Below are 21,141 nucleotides of genomic sequence, written 5' to 3'. Positions count from 1 at the left end.
TATCTAATGTAATCCCTCCCTTTTTCAGTGTAAAGCCATTACCCATTGTTCTGTCACTACACACCCCTGTCAAAAGTCCCCCTCCAGCTCTCCTGTAGCCCCTTTAGGTGATGAAGTGCTGTGACTTGGAGCCCTGCACTGCCAGACAAGGCACATGTGAGGGGTTCCTCTCCTGTGAGAGACGCTGCAATAACTCTGCAATTTTTTTGTTGTCCACCCCAAGCACAGAAGATGGATTTTGACCTTGGTGCGCATGATGGTTGGGTGCCAACTTCAGAAATAAATGTCCGTGATCTTTAGCTCCTTCCTGCAAAAGGCAGGCTGTCATCACTGTTGTTTGGTGGATAAAGTTAGAGCTAGACCTTAGTGTCTTTGGATTTAAATTGGCACAAAGCTACATCTCAAGGAATCCATTAATCTTGAACAAACTGAACTCCTGAGGCACAACAGTCATTAATACTTTAAATATGGCTTTTCAAGATCAGTACTGCCAAGTCCACCTTTTCATTTTCTATATTTTTCCTGGCAAGAAGGGGAAATTCTGTAGGTGGCCACCAAAGAACTGAAGGAAGCAGCAAGTGGCTTCTGAAATTTATCCATGTCTGAATTCCCCCATCCCCATTCCTCCCACACAGCATTTTTCCCCCTTTTTTCTTTTCTTTTTTCACCCGTTCTGCTAAAAATTGCTATGCCTCTTGCACCTTAATTATGTTCAGTAAATCTTTAGGAAGCAGAAATTTTATACAGCTCGTAAAAATGTTTCTGATTTAAAGAGACCAGAAACTATGAAGTGACCTCTTCCAAAAAGGTTAGATCAAACCTAATTATAACCCTTTTTTCCACTGTCCCCAAGAAGGAGCCAAGGGCACCCAAGCAGAGCCTTGACAAAGAGATGTGCATTCTCTGCTGAGGCCAGTGCAAAAAAATCCCTAAGGGAAAACATCAGCCAGCACCAAAGAAACATCATCTGCCAGTCCCTGGTACTCCACAGGGGATCTGGGGGATGGATTTTCAAAATGCAAATAGGGGTCCATTGAGGCTTCACTACACTACTTCAAGGTAATTTTCAAACTTAATGATTTTCACATTTAATTCAGGGAGAAATTAGTCATCAGGTGTGGAGACAAAGCAAGGCTCTCTTCTGTACTGGGATGCTCTCTCTTCAAGCTGTGTTATCTCTACAATAATTAAAATGCTCGCTGGAGTAGAAAACGTGCAATCTGATTCATTAGACAGATTTCCCTTTGTAGGGTAACTCTTGTTTGCTTATAGGAAATTGAGATGGGCTTGGAAGAGAGAGGGCTCTAGACACTGATGATTTGACCAGGGGATCATGAAACCAGAGCTACATGTGTGTGTCCTACGCAGTGAACAGCTCAGCACATCCTCTTCCACCCTCTTAAGGATGGCAGGGTCTACATGGGATGCATTGGTTGGCTGGAGAAGCTTTAGGTTGTGGGAACACACAGACTGACAAGCCTGTCCCAGGCAGGAGGACCCTTGTGCCATGGGTATCCATGGGCCAGGCTAAGCCTGAGAGTTTCAGCTTGCTGAAAACACCCACATGTGCTGCAAGAAGGTGACCATCAGTGAGTGAGCCAGTTTGGAATAGGAAAGTGAATCAAATCTGGATGGCAGGGGAAGGAAAAGCCAGATGTGAGCTGGGTTAGTTTGTGTCTGAAAGCTTGCAAGGATTTATGCTGACTCTGGTGGCACCTGTCAGCTTTGTTCAGGGGGAGCAGGTATGCAAAGAAGAAGGGGAAGAAAGAGCGCACCAGGTTTTGATTGACTTCCCTATGGGGGAAACAAAAAGCAATGTTGGAAATTTTTCTCATTCTTCCAGTTTTCTATAAGAGTAAATAATCAGTGATGATTTCTTTTTGCACCTCTTGGTTCTTGAATCTTTAAGTGGCAGTGTTTGGGAGTTCCACTTTGTTCTGGCGTTCCCACATTTCAAGCAGCTTGTCTGTGCAGAACAGGAAATTACTCCTGATGTGAAATGAATGTACCCTGCAGAAGAGGAGAAAGGCACCACCAGCACCTCAAGTCTACACAAAAACACCTCTGTCACGGACATATTTTATGAAAAATCCTTTTGCTAGAATTTGTTCTCCTGAGGAGCTGAGAAGCCTCAGAGGAAAAGAAAAACAATAATTATCTGCTGCTGTGGAATGCAACAGGTGCATCTTTGATTGGTCCATGTTGGTTGTTTCTGATTAATGTCCAGTCACAGTCAGCTGGCTCGGACTCTCTGAGAGTCACGAGCTTTTGTTATCATTCCATTTTCATTTCTATTCCTTGCTAGCCTCCTGATGAAATCCTTTCTTCTATTCTTTTTAGTATAGTTCTAATATAATATATATATCATAAAATAATAAATCAGCCTTCTGAAACATGGAGTCAAGATTCTCATCTCTTTCCTCGTCCTGGGACCCCTGTGAACACCACGCCAAAAATTCCACACACCTCTCCCTTTTTCCTCTCTTCTAGTGATCCCCAAAGTGACTAAGCACCTGCTCTCCAACCCCGTGTTCACCTGCATCATCCTGGCAGCCTGCATGGAGATCGCGGTGGTGGCCGGCTTCGCCGCCTTCCTGGGCAAGTACCTGGAGCAGCAGTTCAACCTCACCACCTCCTCTGCCAACCAGCTCCTGGGTGAGTTACCAAGGGGACACCAAACCTCCCAACCTCTGGCCTCCAAAGGGATTTAGAAGTGTTCAGCATGGCTGGTAACTGCTGCTGGTTAGGCTGCCCAAAAAGTGACTTGTTTGAGATGTGGGAACGTGTCTGTGAGTGGGAGGGTTGGCCTTCAGCTGTGCCATGGCTGCCTGGCCCAGAGCAGACCTCCAGCATCCCTTCTCCGCTGCATCCTGCTGCCATCCCTTCCCCTGTGGCCCAGCCTATTGTGTAGGGAGCAGTATGGGACAGCCAGGATAGGAGAGTCTGTGAGAGCCTTGGAAGCAGTGGAAATGGGATCTGGTTGCCCGAGACTGCAGTTGCTCTCCAAGTGATAGTGTGGCCATTGAACTGCTTGTCTCCTGGTTCTGGTTCAGCCCATCTCAGTCTGGGTTAGGAAGCCCAGTGTCTCCTGTTAGTCACTGCTTTCTTTCCCCTTGGTCTGGAAATGACAAGATTGCAATTAGCACTTCAAGTACCTGAGTTAGTGCAGCTTGGTCGTCTTTCAAATGTCCCTTCTCTCTGACCATTCCATGCTGCTGTGATCTCACGTTCTACATTTCTCAGTGTTCATTTGTTCCCTGTCAGGACACTGACGGCAGAATATTCATTTATTTTCTGCTGCTTCTCATCCCAGGCAGGCCCAGCCATTTGTTTATGACAGCCCTTCTCTCAGCAGCACCCAATTAAGATATCTGCAAGTTGATCTTGGATGATCTGCGACCACAGCTTGCCAGATGGGCAGCTGGCAGTGATCTGTCAAAAACTGGGACATCAGGACATGGGTGGATCTTCATATCATAACGAGGAGTTTGCAAGCTGCTCTCCTGACAGTTGTTTATTTCCCTGTTAAACTCATTGATATGGTCTGTTTTTGGCCTGGTTTCCCAAAAGAAACAATCCCCTGCAGTCAGCCTTGCCTCCCCCAGCAACCCAGGAATTTGCCAGTGAATTTTAATACAATTTGACAGAGGGCCAGAGACCTCAAAGTTGTTAGGCAATTCCATCTTTCCTGAAAACCAAAGGCTTGGCAAAGGAAAGTAACTTCACTCTTGACCCAGTGGGAGAAGGGAAAAAGCTGTTTGGTGGGAGCTGGCTGGACAGTCAGCATGTGAGTGCAGCTGGGTGGCCAGCAAAGAGGGGATCACCCATGAGCCGGAGCACATCCTGCCTCTGACCTGACAGGGGCAAAGGAGACTTGGATACCTCCCTGTTTCTCACAGCAACTTGTTGAAACAAAGTTGGAATCAGATTTCTCACATAGTGTTTAAGGGAGTCTGGAAATGACTGGGATTCTCTTCTAAGCACAGTTCAGGCAGTGAGATCTGGAGTGTAACTGGCAGCAAAGGGATAAAAGTGATCCCAAACAAGCATAGTGTGGTAATTTCTGTCTGTGCTGGAAAGGGAGTCTCTTCTGGCAGTGATTTTGCATTTCACAGTTAAAGAAAATTCTTTTAGGGAGATTTCATGTTTTCAAATGCTGCTCCTGCCTAGTCTCTGAAGATCAGACTCCTGAGAGTCACACCACTGGGGCTCATCCAAAGCCTCCAGACACCTTGGAAAATTCTTGACTTTATTTGCTGCTGCTTAGGTCAGGCTGGGCCAAGCTCAGCAAGTCTGGCATTCCCTCCAGCCTGCATGAAAACTGGCAGAAGATCCTGGTTCCTCCATGCAAGGCAGCATGCCTGTTTGCATCTGTTCCTTTTTTTGGGCAACCCCAGCTTGGTGCTACTCCAGCAGTTGGGCATTGCAAGGTTTCCTCGTGCCAGTGCACAGCTCTGGCTGCTGGAGAGCTCAGCCCTGTCCCAGTGCAGTTCACTGGGCCTTGCTAACTGCTTTTTCCTCTTGCAGGGATGACAGCAATCCCGTGTGCATGTCTGGGCATATTCCTGGGTGGTCTGCTGGTGAAGAAGCTCAGCCTGTCTGCTCTGGGAGCCATCAGGATGGCCATGCTGGTGAACCTGGTGTCCACAGCTTGCTACGTGTCCTTCCTGTTCCTGGGCTGTGACACAGGACCTGTGGCAGGGGTGACTGTTCCCTATGGAAACAAGTGAGTCCACAGAGAGTTTCAGGGAGCTCTACCAGCCTCAATCCGTGTTGGTGTCCTTGAAAGGCAGCGCTGGCCTTCAGACAGCCACAGAGCAAGCAGAGAAGGCAGTGTTGTGTGGGCTCTCAGTGTGGGATGTTTCCATGCCACTCACCACTGAGAGACCTGAGCACCTGCAGATGACAGCAGAGTTTCACTAAAATCTGAAATGCAATCAAACTGAATCAAAAGGTGCCAGACCTGAGTCTGTACCCACAGGCACCTCTGGAGCATTGGGTCTGGTTTGTCCTGGCAGGAAGGGACATGCACTGCTCTGTGCATTGATTTCAGTGCCTGAAGGGAATCTGTAGAACCAGGTTTTAGATGAAGAGAAAGTGTTTTTGGCTGCAGGCTCATTTTAATGTGAGAAGTGAGGCCCACATAACCCTGTTATGTCCTGTGCTCACACGACTTGGAGAGAGTTTTCTGGCATTTTCTTCCTGACTGCTCCTGTATGCAGTGGCAGCTCTTTAGATGACATCAGCCTGTCAGCTCCTTACAGTGTTGCAGAAAAACACAGAGCCATCTCCAGAGCCTCTCTTTGTGTTTCCTTGAGGCTTCTTGTTGAGGTAACAGGGAAGCCCAAGCCTTGCATTAGATTCTCTCTTGCAGGGAGATAGTGGCCATGGCATTTCAGTCTCCAAGGAGAGGCTGTAGCCTGGATTTCTTAGAGCTGGAACCCAGCCAGCCTGCCCTCTGCTTTTTTAATGTGTTTGCCTAAACTGTCCCCCTCAAAGGCATCTTTGTGAGGCAGCAGTTGGGGAAGCTGGCTGATACCACACTGTCCATTAATTTCTTTCTCTCTTTGTCTTCCAGCTCAACTCCAACCTCATCTCTGGACCCATATTCCCCGTGCAATAACAACTGTGAATGCCAAACTGATTCCTTCACTCCAGTGTGTGGGGCAGACGGGGTCACATACTTATCTGCCTGCTTTGCTGGCTGCAGCAGCACGGTGAGTGGCCTTTCCTGGGGACCCCTCACCTGTAGGAGCACTTCTGGCAGCTCAAGTGAGTGAGGTTCCTGCATGTCTGGTAGGGTAGCTCACCCACAGCCCGTGGCTGCACCCCAAAAGCTGAGCTGACAGCTCTGGTGGGCCTGAGCCCCTGTTGTTTTTCACTCTTTTCCATAAATGACCTCACTCTGTGCAGGGTCACCCATGGAGCAGGATGGGATCTCACAACCTCCTGCCCTGGTCTTCCTCCTCAGCAGGGAAACAAGGAATGTGATGGGAGATCTGCACAGGTGTCCAGTGGCAGAACACATCCTCTGCAGGAGATCCCTAGCCCAAAAGGGAGAGCTGAGGAACCTGCTCCTCTTTTATCCTGTTGCTCCTCATCTCCCCTCTTCTCCACCTGCCCATGTTTGCCCTGCCCAACCCTTTTAGTCTCCTTCCTCTTGCTCTTTCCCTGAATCTGGTTCCTAGACAGTTGTGAGCAGTTGCTGGTTTTATTCACCCTTGTTTAAGCTTTCCTTTAAATCTACTTGCTTATTTCTCTTTCCTTGCTTTGCTCTGAGGCAACAGCAAGAGCAGTTGTCAGGGGAGCAGAGTTTCCATCCAAAGACATTCTGCGTTTTTCAGTTCCCTCTAAGAGTTTTTTTCCCTTAGAAAACTCTTAAAGACCAAACTATCTCCGTAAAAAGAAGATGTGGGGAATTTTTAACAATATCTTAAAAGCCAGCTTTTTCATTTTTTGCTGCTGAAATGTTAATGTCTTCTGGGTTATTCTGAAAATGAGTGCCTGCTGCTCCTGTGGGTGGGGACTGGTGGGATTCCTACATCCTTGCTCACTGCCTGGGGCTGTGCCAGGCTGTGTGGAGTCTGTGGGAGGTCAGCCTGGTCACAGGCACTGTTTGTGCCCACACATCAGTGCTCACCACGTGCAATTATCCCCCCAGGGCTTCATCCTTCCTCTCTGAGGAGATACAAAACCTCCCCTCCTGCCCTGGAGACAAGGCACACTGCTGGCAGTGCAGCCTCCCCCCCCAGATCACCTGTGAGCTTGTCCTGCTTGAACAGCTTGTCTCCTCCATTCCTCTCCAGCCTCAGAGATGCAGGCATCCCTTTGAAACACCACAGTTTGGAGCTTTCAGCAGCTCTACAGGGATCCACATCAATGTGTGACATGTGAAGGTGTCCCTGCCCTCTTCTTCCTCCTCCTCCTCCTCTCAATAAGTCAACACCTGAGATGGCAGCAGGATGATTTTAAGAGGAAACCAGCTTGTTTCAGGCACACAGAATCATGTCTCACCAGTTCACCAAGCCTTCAGCAAGTGTTCAGCTGGTGGTGGTGTGTGGCTGGGAGAGAACTGTGCAGTGCAGGGCAAAGCTCTGACTCCTCTGGAAGGAGCATGGTAATGAAAATTCAGCTCTGCCCCTTCAGTCTGCAGCTGCCTGACCTTTGCTCTGCAAGAGCAGACCTCTCAGCAAAAAACTCACTTTCCCTCATGCTCTCTCTTACTCACTCCTCATTTTGCCTTTCTGTTGTCATCCTTGGGGTTCTTCTCATCTCTTTGTTTTGTGGGGGTTTTTTGCAGTAACATTTTGAACACAAATTGGTGAAGCAATAGCATCTGCTGGGAAGGGCATTATCAAGAATTATGGACCAGTTTGGCCATGCAATGGCCTTGAGGCAAAGCCAAATTGCCAAACCAAGTTTTAAACCCATAATCCAGGTAATGACCTGTCTGGAGGGTCTTGTGAATGTTATATGCTTGTGATGAGGCAAGGGTTGCTTTTTACTGGGACATAAAATTCTCTGAATGCTTTATTTAACTTTACTACATTTTACGTTTCTGACTGCTTCTCTTCACTTTTCCTCTGTGAACAATTTCTACAAGCAGTGTGTAGCTCAGGTATTTTTTTCTTTTTCATTCCTTCTCTCTTACTGAGCTGATTCCAGAGGTGCACTTGTCCAAAAAGCCATAGGAATATCAGTGCTGGTAGGCAGAGCTCTGGCACTCCCAAGAACTTTTCTTTCCAGCCATTCCTGGGAGTGACCCTTGCATGCCACATGTTGGACTGTGCATCTTGTTTGTTTGATGCCACTGACTCTCTCAGCATTTTGTCTGGAAACCCATGAATTCCAGCCTGGAGTTACTGTGCTGGCACCTCACAGCTTTGCATTGAAATGCCAGCCTGTCCCTTCCCTGTCAAAGCCAGAGCTTAAAAAATGAGTACTTAAAAACATGGGTAATTTGCATGGATAATCACACCAAAGTCAGGATGCTGTTAAAGGTGTAAACTCTGCATCTGTGTAGCTTCACTGGCACACATAAATCTGGGTGTGCAGGTTGCTGGGCAGCAGAAGGTTTTGATAACAAGTGGTTGAATGCAGTGGGGTTGCAGACAAGGAGATCTACAGAAGTTTGGCACAGGTAGCAAAAAATTTCCTCTCCACAGGACAAAGTTATAACTCCATCTTTGATGTTTCCTTGTTTGATGTCTGTGAGTTGCCTACTGTGTCAGTAATAAAAGATCAAAGATCTGCCAGGTAAGGATGAGGTGCAGTGCTGAGCAAGCTGAGGTGGTTGGTACAAACCACTCACACTGCTTTGGGCCAGCACCTTGAAGCAAAGTGGTCAGAAAAGCAGATTGAGGGACAATTTTTCGGCAGTGAAGGTAGAATCTGCCTTGTGCTTTGTAAAAAAATCCCACCAGTGGGAGGACAGCCTGCCTCACCACTGCCCAAAACAGGTTCTTTCTGTCCCTTGATGAGAGCCCATGGGAAATAAACACCCAGTTCTGTGTGTTTGCTGTGATGGGAATTTTGTCCAAGTGTTATTCAGTTCAGGTGTAAACTTTTCCAGACTTACATGGGTTTTGATCCACAGGGCCTTGTCCAGGCTGGTGGCTAGCAATGCACTGCAGTAAGAGCCAGGAGCTACAAATTCCTGTTTTCTGTGCAAATACCACCTCAGTGGTGCTAATTGTCACCATTCTGGAGCCTTCAGGTGTCAGCTTCTAACTCACAGCACAGGAATTTGTTATTTTAATTACTGCTTGCCAGCAGAAAGGCACCTGCATGTCTGCTCCAGCTCTCCTAGAGTTCTGCACCACAGTCTCTCTTGTCCTCTGTGCACTTAATTGGAAAAAAATGATTTGACTCCTGTGCAGAAGAAAGAGATTGGTGTCAGAAGGGTTGGAATAGTATCCCTGCTGATCCTTATCTGTGGAGGCAGTGAACCAGAAAGTGTGCTTTTGTATGGTCCTAAGGGGACCCCTTTGGCAGGAAAGCAAAGGAATTTCTGCTTGCACATGGTGGAGGAGAAGGGGAGGAGATTGAGCTGCTTTTCAATATGTTATATTTTATGACGTTACTCCTCATCCAAACATGTGACCTGCAAACCCAGCGGGCTTGTGAAGACAAGCCATGAATCATTAATGACTGTTTCTTTCTGTATTCGTTAAGGGATTTCTTGGTAGTATTGTGTGCCTTAATTGCACTGACATCCCCCACTCAGAAATCAGGAGGGCGAGTTGGAAAATAAGGAAAAAAAAATCCTTAAATCTGTGACTGGCAAACAAAGCTTCTTTTCACATCCTGCACTTGCTGGAGAGATCAAAGCAAAATGCAGTCATTCCACCCTCCTTCTGATCACATATTGATAAAGTTTATCTTGCTTGACTTGAGCTTTTAGCTCAACACAAATCCCTCTGAACCAGATGTCATTTATTAGCCCTGGAGTGCACTGAGGTGCAGCAGCATCTGTGCTGCCAGGCTGTGGTGTGGTTCAGCTCTGGGTGAGCTGCAGCACCCATCCTGGGTGGCTCCTGCCCAGAGTTTGAGGTGCTGGAAACAGGCCCCAAACCTGCAGCCAAGAGCAGGGCTGCAAATTTACCTGCATTTAATGTACTTCAGTTTAATTGCAACAGCCAAGAGGACGGAGGTAAATAAGAAAGTAATTAGAACCATAATGGGGGGAATCTTCCTTGTCACAGAGACACAGATTGTTTCTTTATTCTCCTCCAAAGAGGTAGAACTCGGTAATAATTTTGTCACCGTGACATTTATGGGAGAGACTTGAAAGGAGCAGAAGAAAAGAAACAAGCCAAGGGACAGCTTTGCCTTGCTGGCAGCATGTGTCAGCTCTGACGCTCCTGAAACTCTTTCCAAACCCCCCTCCAACAAGCACTTAGGAGTTATTTAATTGACCATTAGAGGATTAGGCGTTGCTGCTGACAAGCCCTGTTGCAGAGGGCAGCGGTGGGGATCAGAGCTCTCCCTTCTCCTGACTCCTTGTGCTCCTCTGCAGAACCTCAGTGGCTGCTCGTGCCTCACCTCGGTCCCTGCCGAAAACGCCACCGTCGTTCCTGGCAAATGCCCCAGCCCTGGGTGCGAAGAGGCCTTCCTGACATTCCTGTGTGTGATGTGTGTCTGCAGCATGATCGGGGCCATGGCACAGACACCGTCCGTCATCATCCTCATCAGGTAGGGCTTCAGTCATCATCCTCATCAGGTGGGGCTTCGGTCACCGTCCTCATCAGGTGGGGCTTCGGTCATCATCCTCATCAGATGGGGCTTTGGTCACCATCCTCATCAGGTTGGGGCTTTGGTCATCATCCTCATCAGGTGGGGCTTTGGTCACCATCCTCATCAGGTGGGGCTTCGGTCATCATCCTCATCAGGTGGGGCTTTGGTCACCGTCCTCATCAGGTTGTGCTTCGGTCACCATCCTCATCAGGTGGGCCATCAGTCATCATTCTCACCAAGTAGGACCATCAGTCACCATCCTCATCAGGTGGTGGGATCTTGGCATGGGATCAGGGCTGAAGGGGCCCTAGGGTACAGGGGAGAGCTGTGTGTCCCACACAGCTCCTGGCCTCTGCCTTTTACACCAAGCTCACTGTCCCCAGACCCATGACTTTGAACTGAACCTTCATTTAAGCCATTTTCTCTCCAAGCCACTTTTTTTCACTTGTTAGTGCCTGGTTTAGCCAGGCATGGCCCCAGTTCAGAGCCTGCAGTATGGAGCTGCTGGAGAGAAAACAAGAACTGCTCGAGCTCTCCTTTGGTGTAGGGAGTGAGGTGGAACTGGGCCCCCAAACAGACAAGATTCCTGCAGGGATGTTGCAGAGAATGGTAGCAGGGGTTGTTCTTCTGGGATTAACATGGAAATACAGATATGCAGTTTCCAATCCAGCTAATAAGGAGGTTATAGCTGCATCGAGAGAGGGGCAGAATTACCAGCCCATGTTCTCAGCATGTAATGACTTAGAGAGAGGCTTAGGTTCACCTTTTGAGATAGTCTGGAGACCACAGAAACCACAGAAAAATTTAAAGCTAGCTTTGGTGAGTACCTCCCTGACTGGAGTTTAACTTCTCTCACCCTGGACCAAGTCCAAGAACATAAGGAACTTGGCAGTCTGAAGGACATGTCTGAATTAAACCAATGTGAATAGGTGGGCAAAAGTAGCTTATTCAAAAAACTGACCTTTGTGTTATTTCCAGACATATGGAACGCTTCACCTTATGATATACATATATATCTAAGCCCACATTTATCCAAAATTACTTAGCTGTCCAAGCTGTCATTTACTGAGACTAATAACCAGAGGCATAAATAGCACATCCATTCTGCTGCCTGGAAAATTCCAATAAAATTCAATCAATAAGGTCTGTATTAGAAACACACTCTTGAGTGGATTTTGGACAGAACAGCTCTGTGAGGGCATGTCTCCCTGCAGGATACAAAATGAGATATTCCACCTTCTAGTTCATTTCTCTCTTTGCATCTTCGGTAGCTAAAGGGAAATCAAATTTCTTCATGATAAATATTGTGACAAAAGCAATTTGGAGTTTGAAGAGTTCTTTGTTCAAGGAAGCTGCCAGCACCTTTAGGATACGGCATGGAGACATCTTAGTGTTGCCTTCAAATGAGATAAGCCAGGAAGAAGAATACCAGGGAATAAGAAAAGCAAAGGGAAGATTAAACATACTCAGTTCAGAGCTGTAGGAAATAAACAATTCACACATCCAGATTTGTAACTTCACTCAGAATCACTGATAGCTGACAAAATGTACCAAATGTACAGCAGAGAGCTCTGAGCCAGATACCACCTTGTGCTGTCTTGCAACTGCCATCTTCCATTGCTTAAAGAAAGTTGTGGCATATGAATGTGTCCTTGGTGTCCAGAGCAGTGACAAGTGACACTGGCAGCTCCCATGGTTATTTAAAAATGGACTCAGTGTCTACAAATTAAATGTCTTGTCATAGCAAGTCATTTGGTCACTGCTGTAGTCAGTGAGAAAAGGAGATGTCTCCAAGTGGCAATTTTTACTCCAGCCTAAGGTATGGGGATTGACTTTGGTCTTAAATATAGAAAAGTAGATGGAAGGACACCACCACCAGTTAAAAGCCCACTGTGAATATTCCATGTGATAATCTGTTTTTTCATAAAAATAAACTTTTAATGCTCTGTTTCCTTCATTCCTCACCCAACTGTAGAATCCTATTTGAGCCAACCCATTAACCATTGGAACATTTTTCCAAGGTCGTATAATTCCCGGCATAAAGGCTTTAGATATAAAGTGTGGGGGTCTGCCTGGAAAATGCTGAAATTGATCCTGAGGTCACAGGCTTCATGCAGAAGTCATGGTATTACATGGCCCATGACTGGGTGAGAGGAAGGCAGGTGATCAGAAGGATCTTCTCCTTACTTAAAAGCTATCTTAAAAACTGTCTCTGTTTTCTCAGTTTTGGCTGATGCCCCTCCAGTGTATTTATAGAGAGAACCACCCCTGCCATGAGTGTTTTTTAAATCACCTTTGAAGGATAACTCTTAATGCAATAGTGGTTGTGTTCATAGCAGAAGGCACTGCAAACTGCATGAAAACTAGTGTTGAGCACTTCCTCACTGAATCACCAGCATGACTGAACCTTTTGGTCCACCATTCTCCCTCCCTCTCTTGTACCCAGTAGTCTGAGGAGTTTCAGAACCAAAAGTTTTCTCTCCTTCCAGTTCTCAACATCTGGAGCCTTGAAAACTTGATGGGGAGCTTATAAACATCCAATGTCAGCATTAGCTGTTGTTATTAATGACTTGGCTAATTCCTGAACCTATTGCCAATGCAATTACTTTTGGGGCTGTAGGCAGTCCAGGAGAAGGCAGAAGAAAAGCCCCATTAATGACTTTTTGAAGAGGTGCTGGTGGCATCCTGGCTGACAGCACGGAATGGCCACAGGGTGTGTTAATCAAAGCACAACAACAGGAATTGATTTCTCTCTCTGCCTCTCCCTCCTCCCTGCAGGACCGTGAGCCCTGAACTCAAGTCTTACGCTCTGGGGGTGCTTTTCCTGCTGCTCCGGCTGCTAGGTGGGTACAAAAGTCCTGTCTCCTTCTCTCCCACCCTTTGTTCCCTCTTGGAACACTCAATTTTTAACATGCAGAAGTTGATTTCTACTCCCCGTAGCGCTGTCATTGTCCTGAGAGGGGTCTGACACACTGGGGTCCGAGCCCTCTCCGTGAGGGATGTCACATCAAGGCTCCTGAAGGCACTTTTCCTGCCATTTGTGTTGTGCTAATGGAAGAAAATGCAGTGTTGCATGAGAAATGGCTGTTTCTCCCATGGTCCCACACAACCAGTTTCTCTTCTGTAGCTGTTAATAACGTGTCAGCAGCTTGCAGAATTACTGCTGTACTGCACATTGCTGAAGTGGAGGGATATGGATTTTCACCCTCCTTTGAGGGACAGGACCTGCGTTACAAGGTGAGTTTGCCCCTTCCTTTGGGTGTCTCAGAAATGAAACCAGGAAAATGAGACAAGCTGAGTCCTTGTTTCCTCCTGTGGTTTAATATCCCATTAAACTGCTTTTGGCTCCACCTCTGGACCAGTATGTTCTCCTCATGTACGAATTAAAGGGAACATGCCAGGCTGCTGCTTGTTTCTGGTTTTTTTCCCCCTCTGGAAGAGGCAGCTCCTATTTTAAAGCTCTTCTATTTCAGCTCATTAGTCTCAGTGGTTCAAGGCAAAATCCTCTGATCCATTGTTGTGTGGGACCATCTCATGCCCAGGGTTTCTGCATGTTGTGGGAGTGGAAATTATTTTTTTAGCAGGTCACAGAGAGCACCTTCCCTCCATGGCTCCCTTGGTCCCAAAGGAATGAGCTGGAGACTAAAGTGCCGTTTTTTAGGCTACAACAAAACACTGGGAAGTAGAGGACTGAAAATCCAGCAGTACCAGACATCATTTTGAATACATGACTTCATTTTTTAACTTATTTTTTTAACCCCTTGTTCCCCTGAAGCTGAACAGGAAATTGTGCTCCCAGACCCGTTTACAACAAAGCCAATTAGATGTCCAATGGTTTTGGTGAAGTAACTGCAGCCACACAAAAAGCTCCCTCAAGTTAACTTACCCAGAGCTCAGATAACTCAAAAGGAAGTGTCTGGCATGACCCAGGTCAGCTCTGGTTCAAGCCTTGCAAACACAGCATTTTCTTTAGCTGCTGGTGCTGCTCGTGGGTTTTGGCCTGACTTCATCTGTCAGTGGCTGATTGTGGAGTCTCAGCAGGCAAGTGTGCAAGGAGGATGGCTGTGGGCTGTTGTTTCCAAAGGAAAAATACTTAAGGGGAGGGATTTTTAGCTTTCCTTTTTTCCTTTCAAAAGAGAGAAGCCTCCTGAGATGGCAGCATCCTGAATTCCTCTAAAACCAGGCTCAGACATGTATGGTTAAGTTGAACAGATTTCTTTTTTTCATTCCAGCAGAGAAGCCATAGTGAGAATTTAAATTCAAATCTTTCTATGTTGCTCTGTCACTAAGGGATTCCCATGAAATAAGACAATACATCCTGAAGCATATCAGCAATGTAGCTGGAACGCACAGAAAATGAAGAGAAAGATATTTTTCTATATGAGCAAAGGTATCCAAATTGTGCCTCTGTCAGCCTGAGGTTTGAGAATAGCTTTACTGATTTATTTTAAAAGCTTTTCAGTTCACCTTTAAGCTTTGACTTAAGAAGACAGAGATAATAGCTGCTTCTTACACCAAAGGAGAGAATTAAATGCAAGAGGTATGAGACCCGAAGGTGCAATCGTAGCTAATAGATTTCACTAAGACAGAAGCACCTTTTTTTATGCAGCCCTACAGTTTCTGCTATGAAAAATATATATATATATAGAGCAGAAATTTTTGCAACACTTTGCAGTAAGAGGTAGGACATGATTGACTCTCTTTAATATTCACTGTAATAACGTGAAACATGACTGAATTCTCCTGGTGTCCTCCTGCATATATAGTCTCATTTCATAGGAATTCTGCTGTGAGAGGGCAGCCTAACAGTGTCTTCATATAAAAGCATTACTGCAGTTTCCCAGAGAAGAGAGTAAAGCACTGCCATTGGAGCCAAAGGTTTGGAATGGATTTGTCTGGAATGGCAAAGAATTTCAGACCTTTGAGATCCTGGATGCATCCTTTCTGGGTGGTGATCACCATACATCCTGGGAGAGCCTCTGCTTACAAGGGCACTACCTTAGATTATTTTCCTCCAAGCTCATGTTGTTTGCCTCTTATTCTAACATGACAAAACCCCACAGTGTTCCACTCTCAGGAGGAGTTTCTGGTGTGTAGTGGAACTGCTCAGCTCCCTTTTCTCAGGGGTTCTGAGCACCAACTTGCTCCTGTGAGTCTCTCATCCTCTCCTCTGCTAAAAACAACCTGAAATATTCACTGGTTGCTAAAGGTTTTTCCACATGGCTGCATTCACATGGGAGTAGCTTTGGAGTTCAAGGGAGACAGGTCCTTCCTCAAGACTTATGAGGAGCATTGTCCAGCCCAAATTGTTGTGGACACCAGGCTGAAGCCAGCAGGTGGGGATGGCAGCTCTCCCTGAAGTTCAGCCTGCACATCTCCAAAGCTTTGTGTCAACATCTCTCAGCATGCTAACAAGCAAGGACTCAGACCTCAAAATTATGATCCAAATGTGGTTTTCTATTATTACAGAAAGAATGTGGCTCCTCAGTCACTGCCAGATCTGGATATTACCCCTGAGGTGCCATCCAGCAGCACTGGCACACAAACTGCAGTCAGCAGCACAGCCTCTTGCTTCTTTGTGGCAGGAGCCCAACTGAATTTTTAAAATCCAGGTTGAGTGTGTGGTTGTTCACAGGTTTCAACTAAAAAAGTGTCTTTGAACTTAGAAGCAGAACCAGCCCAGCCTGGATTTTCCAGTCATTGAAATGATGAACAAAGAGCTGGTGCTGATATTTTTTTTCCAGAACATAGATGGGTTTTTAGATATGATGACTGGAATGAGTATTTCTAACAAACATATTGTCTTGTGTTTTTATCATCTGATTTTACTTACTACATTTGTGCTATTAATGACTGGTTCAAATGAGTACCAAAAGCCCATATAACCTTTCTTAATTCCTGCATTTACCAACATATAAAGAAGATCAAACAGAATCTGCAGAGCTCCAGTGATCAAGAAAATAAGATAAATAGATCTCAGTTACCACAGAGAACAGGGAAGACAACCAATTTATTTGTAGTCTTAGGATACATGTCATGAATGTCACTACTTTGCTCGTGACAAGCTGAAGGAAGGTATCTTTTTTAAGCCTGGAAATCCAGGTTAATGATGAAACTGGATCCAAGATTAAACACTTTCCTGTCTAAAAACTGCAGTCCTTGTGTCTGCTGTCACAGGTATTTATAGAGTCTCAGGCATCACAGCACCTACGGATGCATTGATACTGTCAGGGGGGTGTTGTGCCTGCCTGCTGTTGGATTTCAGTAGGTGCAATGCTCTCCTTTGCTCACTGCCTTAACCCACAGCAGTGACTTTATCCATCAGGGCTTTTTTCAGGGTTTATCTGCTTCCAGCCTCTGCCCATAAATACAGCAGAAGGTAGAGAAATGGTTACATTATGTGGAGTGTTCACATTTTCTTCCCAGTGCTGCACATGGTGGCCGGGGAGCGCAGAGCTGGAGCGTGGATGTCCTAATCACCATCAGGCTAATGGGAAATGGGGGGTTGCTGCAGTGTCCCTGCAGGATGAGGGAAAGTAGACAAGAAAAACATTTCTTTTATTAGTTAAATGAGATTGGAGTGATTACTTTGCTTGAAGATTGCAGCTCTTCTGCAAACTATGATTGAGAAACACTCGTCGGTAGTTAGCTGCAGTGGCTGTGGGAGAATCCTGCTGTGATATTTCATTTAATGGCACTCTGAAATTTTCCCTTCTTTTCTGATGGCATCTTTGACATCTATTAGGGGCTATTGGTTTTTTTCCTTCAATCCAGAGAAAACCTTTTGCTATGTTTTGATATCAGGGTACAGTCCAAAACAGCATCTCAGTGCTGAGGCTGATTTTAGGCGCTGAACTGGAATTCTATGAGATCCTTCAGGGCAACACTCTAAAGTGCAGAATTGCCACTTTCTAGAGGGTGATCTGCAAGGCTGTCCTCCTCTTTTGTTTATCCCTCCACTTAGTCTCATTAGGCAAACAAGAAGCTTAACAAAAGCCACTCAGACTTGAATAAGATTCTTGCTGCCTTTTGGTATCAGCAGGAATCCCTTCCACAGACATTAAGTCCAAGCTAAAAGCTCATCCACAAACTTCATTCAGGTTGATGTAGAACTTCTAAAATTAAAATCACAGGCTGCAGCTGGGACTATTAGCCTTGATAAAGTACTCTCTTTCCCCTCACTGCAATCCTCTCTCTTTATCACAGGGATCATAGAAGCATGATTTGCCTCTCTTATTTTGGCAGGTTTTATCCCACCTCCGCTGATTTTCGGGGCCGGCATTGACTCCACGTGTCTGTTCTGGAGCACGTTCTGTGGGGAGCAAGGAGCCTGTGCCCTGTATGACAACGTGGTCTACAGATACCTGTATGTCAGCATTGCCATCGCCCTCAAGTCCTTTGCATTCATCCTATACACAACCACCTGGCAGTGCTTGAGGAAAAACTATAAAAGATACATCAAGAACCACGAAGGTGGTCTCAGCACTAGTGAGTTTTTTGCCTCTACTCTCACCCTAGACAATCTGGGGCGGGACTCGGTGCCCCAAAATCAACCACATAGGACAAAATTTATCTATAACCTTGAAGATCATGAGTGGTGTGAAAATATGGAGTCTGTTTTATAGTGACTGTGGAGGAGTGAACTATATTAATAATACAAGGGTCCTTTTTAATAAAACAAGGAGAGAGCACGAATGAAAGAAGAAACAACTGCAAAACAGCAACGGCAACACAGGAAACTTTTGTCTTTTTCTCAAAGCCAGACCCAGCCAGGATTCTTGAGAACAGAGTCTTTTAATGGGATCACTTGTGACATCCTGCAGGGTGATGGAGAAAGCAGGGAGCCCTTGTGGCTGGGCACCAGCCCCTTTGGTGACAGTATGAGCTTCCAAGGAGGGCACCTGCAGAGGTTCAGCGGAGAGTTTGGTGCGAGGTGTAGAGAAAGCAAGCTGATAACAGCAGGGTGATAACAGCAATAGGTTCTTTCCCAGCTGAGATGGGGTGTGTGGAGCCCTACAGGGCTGGCCAGGCTGGGTGCTGCTCCAACCTGCTGCGTCCGCGATGGCAAAGAGGGAGCGGTGCTGGAGTCCTTCCACCAGTCGCACTCTGTCACCAGCCACGAGCCCAGGATGAATTCCTTGAAAGCTGCTGGAAACCTTCCCAGTGGCCAGTGATGCTGTCAGGGGTATCCAAGTCCTTCCAGGCCAGGCTTATTCGCAGATTGCAGCTCAGTGGCTGTCTGTGAATAACCACGCTCAGATCTCAAACCCAGTCGAGTTCAAGACGTTTGCTCACACTTGCCAAACGTGCTGTCGTTTTTAAACGGGGATGAGTTCCAAACACTTATCTGTGTAGTCCTCTAATAAGATGGTTTTTTTGAAATTATTTTCAAGGATATGTTAACCCTTAAATCGCTGACACTTTTCCATGAGGATGATTTATTTATGCTAGTTTGGGGCAGGATCCTGTTTAATTCACCCAAACGTAATGTGACTCAAGGGGTTTGTTTAATCCTCTGCATTTTTTATCCATACGCCTTCATTCTAATATGCTACCAAGCCAATGAAGACACATAATATGTTTTTAAAGAAGAGAATGAATGCACTGTGTCTCTATAAAAACAATTGTCTGTTGGAGAATTATAGATAATATGATGATTTACATAATATAGTTTTTTCATATTCTATGTGACTCAGTGAATACATATATATGTGGAGAGGCTGTTGATGTTCTCTCCAGTTTTTAAAGATATATATATATATCATTTGCAATCTAGAAATTGTGTGGTGGATGTTTTCTTTAAAGTGTGTGTGTGCGTGTGTGTGGTTGTGTGTGTGTGTACAAGATGAGAGGAATACTGACCTTAATCCTTCAGCCCTCACAACTGGTGTTTTATTTTTCACCTGAGAGATTCCACTGACTTTCAGTGGAAGCCGTGTGAGGAAGATGGAATAATCTCTCCTGGATGCCACATTTTGTTTGTACATGTGGGAATAATGTCCCTCTGGAAGGCTGGGTTATGGGAGCAGAGGCTGGCCAGCATTGAGCAACTCAAGTTTCCATTCAGCTCCCCACAAAGCATCCATGCAGGACCAGATTTGGCTTGGCTCCTGCAGTGCAGTCTTACCTAAACCTGCAAAAACCATGGGGAAACTTTCATCTGATTACAAGAAACGTGGGGGTCAGGCTTATTTTGTGTGCACACTTTTGTTTTCCAAAACATTCCTGCTGGGAAGCAATGCAATTTGGTGGCATTTGATGAGTTTTTTTCCGTGGAACCAGAATTGTTTCCGATGGACTAAATGTCAGAAGGGCTTTAAGGGTTAGCATCATAATTAAAAGTTCCTTTTCTGTGTGAATTTTGAAGCTGTTGTGAACTTGAGGATGTTTAGAGGAGTAACCTGGCACGTTGAGGGAAATGCTGGATGTCACTTCCATGCAGGGGGCAGAGGGGCTGATCTTCCCCAAGTCCTTGTCCATTGCTGCAGTGGACACCCCAGAGCTGGCACAATTACAGAGGGTTGATAACTTGTCACTCATGTTCAGCACATTTTAGCAGACTTTGCTCTTATCCAGGCTTTGCAACATGGGTGTGGAGTATCCAACTGCTTCCACGTGATTGAATTTGTATGTGTGCTTCCAGCTTATGCACAGAATTACATGTTCAGCCACAATAAGGGCAGGAAAAAAGGGTGTATCAAATAAACTCCATTGTGCCAAATACTCAACAAATATTGTAATTGCAGATATTTAATTCTTGGGTTTCAGCCATGTTAAGAATCACTCAATTGATGAAGGAGTTTAAGGAAAAAAAAATATTAAGCTATGCAGTGCCATTGTTATGTTGGGTGGTAAGTGATGCTTTTTAGACCATTATGTTGGTTTAGTATATCCTATCTGCTAAAATAGAGATACTGCATCCATAAAACAATGAATTCAGAAAAGGCACAGGGTGCATAACTGTCTCATAAAATATATATAATTGTCAAGTATAAGCCTTTGAAATCATTCTGTACGGTTCTCTTCATTCTGCAGATTTATTACTTAGACTGCTGTCTTTCCAAATGTTAGCTCATAATTTTACACTATACACACACTTTCAGACTCCAACACAAATGTCACACAATAGAACCTTTCTAAAAGCCTGATTGCTTGAAATTTCATAACCCCTTTCACAATTTCATGATTTTCCCCTCTGAAAGTCCAAGGTGAAGGAGAATAGCATGCTGATTGATATGATGTAAAACAAACTCCCAGTGTTCATGAGCTGTGGTTTGTTGCTGCAGTCAAAAGTCTCCCTTGACCCGAGTTATAGAAAAAGGATTCCAGGGCACATAACATTTTCATTTTTGTTTTTCTTTACTTTTTTCATTTGATCTCTTCTCTTAGTGTGTGTGGGAGATGCAGTTGAATGGGGTTACTTATGTTATTTTTAAGCTGTAACTTGAAATGCCTGCATGATTGTTTTTTATTCCTTTTGATAATGGAACTCTTGAAAATCTTTTCCCCCATCCCACTCTTTTCTTTTCTTTTTTTTTTCCCCCAGGGTTAGGTCTCATGCCTGCATTGTGAAGGGCTTTGTCAGTGCTTTGGTACAGATTTAAGAACAGATCTTTAGCTGAAAGAAAATACACAGACCAAACCCTTCACCCATACCAGCAGGCATTTTGGGGTTTTTTCTGATTTCAGAACCACAAGCCATTTTTGCCTGCAACCCAATTTTTGTTACAGAATAACAAAGGAAGAGTGTCAGACATCCCCCCTCTTCCCAAACTGTGTTATGGGCCTTCACCTGTCAGCACTTCACCTCCATCCTGCAACTGCCTTAACCATGCAGGAAACTCAAAAAACAAGGATGGAGTTAGAAAAACACCCAGGAACAGGAACAGGGGCATGCTCTGAGCT

The 21,141-nt window shown here is 45.4% G+C and overlaps 1 protein-coding gene across 1 annotated transcript in view; it reads left to right on the top strand.

Annotated features, from left to right (window-relative positions):
* SLCO3A1 (solute carrier organic anion transporter family member 3A1) overlaps positions 1 to 20,241 on the top strand; it is a 132,489-nt gene extending 112,248 nt beyond the window's left edge. The window contains exons 5-10 of the mRNA XM_030228372.2: positions 2,491 to 2,655; positions 4,528 to 4,726; positions 5,579 to 5,717; positions 10,019 to 10,194; positions 13,015 to 13,079; positions 17,482 to 20,241. Coding sequence (XP_030084232.2) covers positions 2,491 to 2,655; positions 4,528 to 4,726; positions 5,579 to 5,717; positions 10,019 to 10,194; positions 13,015 to 13,079; positions 17,482 to 17,861 — 1,124 coding nt within the window. The 3' untranslated portion in view covers positions 17,862 to 20,241. The remainder of the gene's footprint in view (positions 1 to 2,490; positions 2,656 to 4,527; positions 4,727 to 5,578; positions 5,718 to 10,018; positions 10,195 to 13,014; positions 13,080 to 17,481) is intronic.
* Positions 20,242 to 21,141: the final 900 nt, after the last annotated feature.

This window comes from Serinus canaria, chromosome 10 (assembly GCF_022539315.1).
Source record: "Serinus canaria isolate serCan28SL12 chromosome 10, serCan2020, whole genome shotgun sequence".
Taxonomy (NCBI): Eukaryota; Metazoa; Chordata; class Aves; order Passeriformes; family Fringillidae; genus Serinus; species Serinus canaria.
The sequence above is the reverse complement of the archived record's forward strand: the minus strand, read 5'-3'. Positions and strand labels throughout refer to the sequence as shown.